We start from the raw sequence: 10,099 nt of genomic DNA, 5'->3' as shown, positions 1-10,099 counted from the left end.
ATACCCTGAAAATTACGGGAAACCCTAGGGTACCCGGATATGGTAACTATCCATTATTCATCGTCACCTATGATACGAATGTTAGTCCATTAGCCAAAGTGCGGACATTGGATTCAAAACGGTAGCGCAGAGTCTAAAATTGGTTATATGTTTTTATAAAAAACTAAAAGAAATCTTCCAACAATTTCGAAAGCGAAAATAAAAAGAAAGCAACAAAATTACTACAATGAGAGCCGCCACATCTGTGATGAAGGGCAGAGATGTAGACATATTTGTCTTCCACCGCCTACCCTCATGGCGTCTATAAATTCTACAGAAAACCTTCGTGCCCTCAGCCCGATGTGCACTGACCTCATGGGTCACGGCAGTGTCGTCCCTTCTTTAACTCGGCAACTCCCCATCAGTTATCTCCACCTCGATCTAAGGTTTGAGTGGCCCTATCTCCTACCCTCACCTTGCTCATCGCGACGCTTACCACCTCAACCAGTGACGGATCCAGGAACAATTTGAGCTAGGGAAAAGACACGAAATCTAAGTAAAGAAGAATACCTCAATAATAAAGAGAACATATAAATTCTCCAACAAAAGAGAACATAAAAAACACGAGCCTATAAAAAAAAGCAAAGGTAAATACGGATAGATTAGTAGACAACAATAAAAACTTGACTAAGGTACAATAAATATTGTTGTTAATCGTCATACCATATTACAAATTAGAATATAAATGAAACTTAAAACAATTTAGATGTATTGCCAACAATGTACAATATAGCATAGTGTGTGTTTTTAATTAAATGTTTAAGAATGATTCCATAAATAGATTAATTATTTAATACCACAATCATGAATGTAATATTTCAATGACAGCATGCAATGGTACACTAATTAATATTTCATTAAAAACTATTGGAAAATTTTAGGGGTTTTCGATAAATTTCGAATTTGAATTTGTAGTCAAATTTGAAATGTAGATTTTTCATGGAAAAGAAAAGGACAAAAAAGAAAACGGGGCAGCGGTTGGCTTAATGGGCTGCTCCAGGCAATGCCGAGCAGCCCATTTAGCCCACTCGGCTGCCGTTAGGGTTTAAGGCTCTCGTCTTTGTACACAATCTGCAACCTCACCGTCCCCGTCTCCACTCTTCTCCTTGTCCATCTCGATTCCGTCGCGGTTCACCTCGTCTCCAACTCCGACAGGCGCGAGCGCGTTCCTCTGCTCGTTCCGCCGCCGGGACACCTCGGGCGGCCGCCCGACCTCGCCTCAGTGGTAGATCCGCCCCTGAGCTAAACCCTCCACTGCCGCCGAAAGCAGCCGCCAGCGCTGCCAGCAGGAGGAAGCGGCAGGATGAGGAAGAAGGTGGACGAGCGCATCCGCACGCTGATCGAAAACGGCGTGCGGCAGCGGCAGCGCTCCATGTTCATCATCGTCGGTGATAAGTCTCGCGACCAGATCGTCAATCTCAACTACATGCTCGCCAAGTCCCGCGTCAAGTCGCGACCCTCCGTTCTGTGGTGCTACCGCGATAAGCTTGAGATCAGCAGGTACTTCCTGCTGTTACTGATACTGTTACTACCGCCGCCGCCGCACGCTTGCTTGCTTTTTGGTTGGTGAATTGGAGATGGTTGCATATGCGCTGTGTTGCTCATTTGCCCCCAATGTTTTATTGTGCTGCAGCCACAAGAAGAAGCGCGCCAAGCAGATCAAGAAGCTCATGCTACGGGGGCTCATGGACCCCGAGAAGGCCGACCCATTCTCCCTATTCCTGGAGACGTCGGACATCACCTACTGCCTCTACAGGGACTCCGAGAGGGTTCTGGGAAACACGTTCGGCATGTGCATCCTGCAGGTCCCGCCACAAGCTCTAGTTTTTGCACTGCGATTGTTGTCGTAGTGCTTTCCTGTTGCTGAATTTTGTTGTGTTGATGCTGCAGGACTTTGAGGCGCTGACGCCAAACCTTCTGGCGAGAACAATTGAGACGGTCGAGGGTGGTGGTTTGATCATCCTGCTGCTCCGCTCACTCTCCTCACTCACCAGTCTCTATACAATGGTCATGGTGAGCTTCATTCTCCCCTGCGTTTCACTCCTCTTTCACTCATACATGGTCCAGTTAACCAAGGAGCTGGATAGAGTTTCTATGCTCCCTGTCCCCATCGTGCTTTATTAAATTTGAGTGAGTTTGGTCATTCCTGCGTCAACAGGATGTCCATGAAAGGTTCCGAACGGAGTCTCATTCTCAGGCCGCTGCGAGGTTCAATGAGAGATTCTTGCTGTCCATTGCATCATGCAAATCATGTGTTGTGATGGATGATGAACTCAACATCTTGCCGATATCATCTCACATGAAGTTCATACAACCAGTGACAAACAATGAGGTACGAGTGCATAAATTCTCTTTTCTTTTATTGATATGTTAGCCCTTCTTATTTTTTTCTAGTTATTCTACTAGTGTTTTTCTCTCTATTATCCTATGAATGCTCCTGCTGAGATTTTCCAAATTATGGTGAACTTTTTAGAGATTTTATTTTATTACTATTCTGATAATCTGATTCCTCTGTAACATGCACATTTTAATATGTCTTAGGATTCTGAGGGATTGTCAGAAAGGGAGAGGGAGTTGAAAGATTTAAAGGATCAATTTCGTGAAGAATTCCCAGTTGGTCCTTTAATTGGGAAGTGCTGTACAATGGATCAGGTTTAATTTGATGCATATGCTGTCAATATTTATCTCCAAAAGCAAAGTTTTTTGTTTCATCAGTCATATGTTGAGACTTAAAGTCGTGTGCAGGGTAAAGCTGTTATCAATTTCCTGGACTCTATTTTGGATAAATCCCTGAGGAGCACGGTTGCCTTGCTTGCTGCTCGTGGACGTGGGAAGTCAGCAGCCCTTGGTCTTGCGATTGCTGGAGCCATAGCAGCTGGGTAAAACTCAACTCAGGGAAAGTTAATTCTTAGTTGAATGTGCTAATCTCATTATTGCTAATCTTTTTGACTTCTTAGGTATTCAAATATATTCGTGACTGCTCCAAGTCCAGAAAACCTTAAGACTCTGTTTGACTTTGTGTGCAAGGGAATAAATGCATTGGAGTACAAGGTAGTTTCTATTCTCTGTTTTTTTTTTGTTGAAGTAAAGATATGTCCTGTAGATATGTTACAAATACTTTTTTTCCTCTTCCAGGAACATTTGCATTATGACGTGGTGAAGAGTCCAGATCCGGATCTCAAGAAAGCAACGATTCAAATAAATGTCTTTAAGCAACACCGCCAGACAATCCAGGTGAACACTTGATTTCTACCGTCCTTTTATTTGGGTATTCCACCCACTAGAAATGCAGGACATGGAATCAATAGAAGCCGTTAGGTGCAGTTGATCAGATGGTTAGAATTGACCTGTGTACGCTATGTTGGGCGAGTGTTGAAAAGAAAGCAACTGATACTTTTTACATTAATATAGATATAGATATTTTGTATTTCCGTACCTGCTGTCTACTTTATTGTGTTATTATGGTGTTATTATGTTATGTACTTTATTGATTTGGCAATAAGTAAATAATGCAATAACTGTATACATCCTCTTGTTATTTTTGGATGACTGATATAATGGAATCCAAATATAAGATGTTAAATTGAACAGTTGATCACTATGAAACTAGATAAATGTGTCCTATTATATATATAATTGATTTCTGACCATATTAGTGTACTCTTACTTGTTGGACACTCACTTACGAATTAAGATGATGGTCCTACAATCACAAAGCTGTTTTTTTTACCGATGTAATACTACTTTCAAAGTCACAGTTCTTTTCTCATGAGATCATCTTATGTATTTTTATGTGCTAAATTATGTTTAGTTTCATATCTAAGGAAAAGTTTCACCTTTCGTGCCAAACTTATATTATCCCTATCCATCTTGAGTATGTATTCATGAAGCAATCCATCTTGCAATTCACTTTGCTTAATATGATAATATCAATGTACCTGGTTCTTAGGGTTGCTAATGTTTGCAGTATTTGAGACCACATGACCATGGAAAGCTTTCTCAAGTTGAACTCCTTGTCATTGATGAAGCTGCTGCCATTCCATTGCCAATTGTTAAGTCCATGCTAGGTCCATACCTTGTTTTCCTATCTTCCACTGTCAATGGGTATGTTTGTTTTCTGTTATTAATGATGTGGTACCGTAATTCATGAGGGTGAACAGGTGATCATTCTGGATGTTTTATGTTGAAGGTATGAAGGAACAGGCCGATCATTGTCTTTGAAGCTCCTCCAGCAGTTAGAATCGAAAAGCCAGCCATCTGTTCAGTCTAATGGATCCAATTCCAGTAATTGTTGTCTAAGTTTTCAATTTATAATGAACTACCTTTGGAAGAAACTTCCAAATATTTTGTTGTGTTACATCTATTGTTTGCTTTGTTTCGGCCTGTAGGTAGGCTGTTTAAGAAAATTGAATTGAACGAATCTATCAGATATGCCTCTGGTGACCCTATTGAGACCTGGCTTAATGACTTACTTTGTTTGAACCTTGCAAATTCGATTCCACATATCAGTAGGTGAGCATCATCTAAATACGCCTTCTTTACTGTTCCGATTTTCTAGCATAATTAACAAAATCTTTTGTTTCGGCTAGGCTACCTCACCCAAAAGAATGTGATCTGTATTATGTCAACCGGGACACACTTTTCTCATATCACAAGGAGAGTGAGATATTTTTACAGGTACATATTAGTATTGTTCTGTTTTGCACTCTCCCTTTATATATTTGGAAAATGCTCACTAATACTGAAGAAATATCTGTAAAAGTTGAAGTAGAATGTATTTCATCTTCGTAAATGGATATTTTTTCCTTAATATTTTCAGCGGATGATGGCACTTTATGTTGCTTCCCACTACAAAAATTCACCTAATGACTTGCAATTAATGGCTGATGCACCGGCACATCATTTGTTTGTATTGCTTGGTATGGACCCATCCTTTTGCATTCCCACTTGTTCAATATGATAATATTATTGGGCTGTGCTTAAGTGTGCTTGTTTTGTAGGCCCTGTTGATGAGTCAAAAAACCTGCTCCCGGATATTCTGTGTGTAATCCAGGTTCTGAAACATTCCTGATTTAACCTTCTACTGATTCAACTTCTCTCTGTTGTTTTTTGTTCTTTGATTGCACACCACATCACTGAATCACGTGAAACATGTCACATAAATGCACAAAGAACCTACCCTAATGTCAGGCACCAATTACAGCAGTACTTAGTTTGTCATTCTACATCATTGACCTACTTGACTTCTGTTTGAGTTAATCCTTTTGGGAACCACCATCTGTATTGAAGAAAATACCCCACTTTGATATTGTAATTGAGCAAGCTAACTCGTATTTTATTCAGCATTCAAGTTTACCACTGTCTTCTGTCTATATATGCATACCACATATGAATAAAGCTTACTTGTTTCATAACATTGAGACCCTTAGTGAGTTTTGCGTCATTGGGATAGTGTTTTTTACATGACATAACAAACTCTACTGTGAATTTTGCTTCATCACAACAGTGGTCATTATACCGCAGTTAGTAGTTCACTAGTCTTAAAATGGGATAATGGGAACTTACAATCCTGGCCGTTGGATTCAGTCTAAGAGATTCTAATCAAGCACCAAAGCCACTGACACTTTTCAAATCTCACTTTGATCTAGCTCTTGATATTAGAGTTCTCACTGCCCTATTATAAAGTTATTTCATAATAGACACACTCCGTTTACAAAGTCTGAATTTTCAGGTTTGTTTGGAAGGACAAATATCTCGAAAGTCAGCTATGAAAAGCCTAAATGAGGGTCATGCACCTTCTGGTGATCAAATACCTTGGAAATTTTGTGAACAGTTCCAAGACAATGTGTTTCCAAGTCTCTCAGGAGCTCGGATAGTGCGAATTGCTGTCCATCCTAGTGCGCTGAGGGTACAATTTTTTCCTCTTTATTTGACTTGATTTGCACATTTTAACATCACTCTGTACGTCCTAAGTGTTCTTTTGCTAAGTACAGCTTGGTTATGGTTCAGCTGCTGTGGACCTTCTAGCAAGGTACTATTTCTCTTCTCCACATTCTTCACATTGCTTTAGTTCACATCTCTGCCATATAGTGGTTATTGGTGCTCTGCTCCTGATTCTAGTATAAACCCAACTCTCGGGGTCGTACCCATAGTTGTGATATCGAACCTTCTGTAATTTCTTCTGTTGAATGCTCTCCGACTGTAGTGGCACTTGTTCACCCTTGCACATATTTGTCTAAAAGCAATTCTGTGCAAGCTGTTTAGCTTCCTTTTATGTCTTGTGGTTTGATAAGGACTGTCAACCGACTTACAAATACAACACTACTTTATTTCAAGCTGTTCCTTTTTTGTCTGACTAGTACATTTTTGTAATTTAAATTTGAAAGGTACTATGAAGGGCAAATGACACTATTTGCTGACGAGGAGGAAGAAACTGAAGAATCTGAAGTGAAGATTACTGAAGCTGCAGAGAAGGTTCAAATGCTAATTTTTAATGTATTATATGGTGAAAATTAGAAATAGTGCAAACAGCACAAGTTTGCAAAGAAATTTAGATGCATTTCACGTAGTTGGTATTTCTATCGATTTTTTTAAACTTTTGCAAACATTGAACAAGATTAGAGTGGCGCAAATTAGTGCAAATAATATCTATATGCGCATTAGTCTTACAACCGAAGTTTTGGGTAGAAAACGACACCTGTTTCCGTTCTTGTTGACAGCTTAATATGGAATTTTGTGGTATTAATGTCAATACAACCTTGTATTCTTTGGTACATTTGGAATTTGGATATACATATACCCATACCCTGTCATACTGTTGTATGTCGTCCATTTTGGTGCAATTTATGTCCTCAATTGTGAGTTGAATTTGTTGTATATTGCCCGGTGAATTTATGATTAGTGAATCACTTATATCCTCCGTTTGGTTGTATAACCACTAACGGTATTATGCTGCTGTTGCTTTTGTGACACGCCCTTTGTTTATCATAAATCAGATTTTATAGGATTAATATATTACAGCTGAATGTATAGTGCATTGCTTCTCCTCAGGCCTCAGGGTGTAACTTTGAACTTGGTATATACTGTTGCAGGCTTCTCTGCTAGAAGAGAACATAAAACCTCGGGCTAATCTTCCGCCACTCCTTGTTCATCTTCGTGAACGGCGTCCTGAAAAGCTCCACTACCTTGGTGTATCTTTTGGACTGACACAAGAGCTTTTCCGTTTTTGGCGGAAGCACAACTTCTATCCATTCTATGTGGGCCAAATTCCAGTAATGATATCTAACCTGACCTGCCATTTATGGACTGATTGTTCTTCATGTTTCATCTTCTGTTGTGCTTATTGCTATTTATTCTTTTATAGAGTGCTGTGACTGGTGAGCATACCTGTATGGTATTGAGGCCCTTAAGTAGTGATGACATCGAAGTTAATGAGTCAAGCAAATGTGGATTTTTGGATCCATTTTATCAGGGTACAAAATTCTCGAGTGTTTTGTTTGATCTCCATTGCATTTCCAACTTAAGCTTCTTTGTTTGGCTTACATCAAATCCAATAAAAAGTGGTTTTAAACCTTTTTTTATTTGTAGGTGCACTAGATAGTATTTTTGGATTTATTTTACAGCATTCTTTCACTTAAAAAAGCATACTTTGTGTGCACTAGCTAAATGTCAGAGCTATGTGTTCAGATTTCAGACAAAGATTCAGACGGCTTTTAGGAACTTCTTTCCGGCATCTCAATTTTAAGCTCGCAATGAGGTACGAACTTTCAAATTATTTGGCACATGAAATTTGACACTGTTGTAATGGTTTGTTTGGTATATTTGCTAGTGTCTTGGCATCGAAGATTGATTTTTCAGAGCATGAACCTTCGGAGTATGATAAGAATAGCACATCAAAGTTGTTGGGAGACATGCTATCGCCACATGACATGAAACGGTTAGAAGCATATTCCAACAATTTGGTCGATTATCATCTGGTAAGAAATGCATTGAACTAATGTCAAAAATTAAGTTTATGTAGTTTCTTTTGGAGTGCCGCACATACCTGCTTCATGCATATAAAGACAATATTCCAAATTTTGATATTGCAGATTCTGGATCTTGTCCCTATCCTTTCACACCAGTATTTTGCAGAGAAGCTTCCTGTTTCTTTGCATGGTGCCCAAGCAGCTGTTTTGTTCTGTATGGGTCTGCAGGACAAAGACATAGGCACTGTAAAGGTTAGCCCATGTTTAATCCCAATCAAGTGCAGAATACATGTAAATCTCATCAAGATCAAGATTGTTCACAACTATTCTCTTGCTTTTTCTACTGACAGGAAGAACTCGGGATAGAAAGGGAACAAGTACTATCTAACTTCATCAAGACAATGAAGAAGTTGTATGGTTACCTTCATAACATTGCAGGAAAAGAAATTGAAGCAACCTTACCACGACTGAAGGAAGTAAGCAAATCTGTTAACTTTATAAGTGCATGTAATCCAGGTCAGAGTTAGCATCATGCCATATTCTTGGGCATGCAAGCAATGCTAATAGTGTAGAGTCACTTCAGTTTTTTGTTTGGCCATGCTCTTTATTACTTTTATTTTGTGAATTTCATGCTTTGGCATGTTCATGCTGTGTTCTGCTATATCCAGATTGAAATGGCCCCTCTTAGCAAATCAATGGATGAGGACCTTGCAGAAGCAGCCCAGGAAGTAGAGGTGAGATTTCATACTGTCATCAGAACATACTTTAAATCCTGAGCTCGTCACTAATTTGGTAATAAGGATGATTAAAGAATTTCATGAACTATCGCGGCACCTTAATCAGATGCAAATAATAAATGATACTAATGGTTAAGTTAAGAGCAATTTTTTTTGGCTTTTTTGAGAATGCAGTGAACAGCAAGATGCTTGCTGTCTAAGGTGAACAAAAAATTCACTGCCCATCTAATAGATCAAGCTATGTTTTTATGTATATGACTTTGAGTCGATGTTGCCATTGTTAGCATGAAATCAATAAGGTAGGTTTTTCCCCCTTTATTGACACTTTTTTATTAACTGGGCAAAATACAGGAAAAAAGAAGAGCAGCGAATGAAGCTACTGTGGACCCAAAATTTTTGCAAAAGTATGCAATTGATGATGATGACAATGAGATTGAGAAGGCGCTGCAGAATGGAAAGGTGTCCGCGAGCGGTGTTATCAGTGTAAAGTCTTACAAAACCAAGGCAGATAAGAAAGAGAAGAACAAGGAAATGGGCAAATCGAAAAGGAAAGGAATAGATGGTGGTAGATCTGAGTCGAAAAAGAAGAGATCTTGAAGGTATCAGTTGAAATAGGGACTGTCAAACTGTTGACCCTGGTGGTTTTGAGTTGACCAGAGAAATGCCGAGGACTGAGTATCCTGTTACTCAAAACCACGAGGATGCTTTTTTGTCTGGAAGAAAAGTAGGAGCAGAGGGGTCAACGAGGCCAATTATGGCCTTATGGGCTATAATTTGTAAATCATGATGGTGAATGGCCGTTGATAACCTTGAAAGTTCTAAGAATCTAACCACTCAGGCCGCCGCCATCCACCGATTTTGATGTATCATTTCTTATTTCAGAATAGAGTTTACGCTGTATCCTACGCAGTTCATTTTTGTTCGAGAAAAGCAGCAAATTACCTTGTTTGATCAACCATGGAAATGGAAATTTCTTTTTTAGCTGCGGTTATCCAACAGAATTTTAGATTGCTTGTAACTTACGGATTAAGTGATAGACATCTATGGTTGAAAACGTTGTCCTTGATCATTTTTCTTTGACATTTACTTTTCATATCTATATGTATTATATAAAGCACAAGTTAGTTTCTGTGTTATTTTGTTCTACTCTTCTTTAATCTAATAAAAACTTTTAAAATTTAAATGGTTTAACTATTTTTACCATTCACCCTAAGTACTCTAACTTTACTATCTTGTTAGCGGCTACAGATGTAGGATTAATTTTACTAATAAAAATAAATAAAGAAATTAATTCAAAAATTAGTAGATAGTATCATTCTTCTCGCATTTTATGAAATCAAACTACATAAGTATATA

At 38.8% G+C, this 10,099-nt stretch overlaps 1 protein-coding gene across 1 annotated transcript; it reads left to right on the top strand.

Annotated features, from left to right (window-relative positions):
* The first annotated feature begins 1,103 nt into the window (after positions 1-1,103).
* On the top strand, positions 1,104-9,812 carry LOC133914151 (RNA cytidine acetyltransferase 1-like). Its single transcript, XM_062357296.1, has 25 exons — positions 1,104-1,539; positions 1,673-1,844; positions 1,930-2,052; positions 2,198-2,371; positions 2,581-2,691; positions 2,785-2,918; positions 2,997-3,090; positions 3,175-3,273; positions 4,007-4,143; positions 4,229-4,323; positions 4,428-4,551; positions 4,629-4,716; positions 4,859-4,958; positions 5,040-5,092; positions 5,771-5,947; positions 6,033-6,070; positions 6,426-6,513; positions 7,131-7,310; positions 7,403-7,511; positions 7,726-7,795; positions 7,868-8,015; positions 8,130-8,258; positions 8,357-8,482; positions 8,675-8,740; positions 9,095-9,812. The coding sequence occupies exons 1-25, from the start codon at positions 1,343-1,345 to the stop codon at positions 9,338-9,340; spliced, it is 3,078 nt and encodes a 1,025-aa protein (XP_062213280.1). The 5' UTR covers positions 1,104-1,342; the 3' UTR covers positions 9,341-9,812.
* The last annotated feature ends 287 nt before the right edge of the window (positions 9,813-10,099 follow it).

Source organism: Phragmites australis, chromosome 1, assembly GCF_958298935.1.
Source record: "Phragmites australis chromosome 1, lpPhrAust1.1, whole genome shotgun sequence".
In the NCBI taxonomy this organism is placed as follows: domain Eukaryota; kingdom Viridiplantae; phylum Streptophyta; class Magnoliopsida; order Poales; family Poaceae; genus Phragmites; species Phragmites australis.
Note: the sequence above shows the minus strand (reverse complement) of the source record. Positions and strands in the feature narration are given on the sequence as shown.

Excerpts from the sequence above, each read along its gene's own strand:
- LOC133914151 (XM_062357296.1), top strand. The coding sequence starts at position 1,343 with ATGAGGAAGAAGGTGGACGAGCGCATCCGCACGCTGATCGAAAACGGC. Across the intron at positions 3,274-4,006 it reads AACACCGCCAGACAATCCAG|TATTTGAGACCACATGACCA; the intron begins GTGAACACTTGA and ends TAATGTTTGCAG. Across the intron at positions 4,959-5,039 it reads TCATTTGTTTGTATTGCTTG|GCCCTGTTGATGAGTCAAAA; the intron begins GTATGGACCCAT and ends CTTGTTTTGTAG.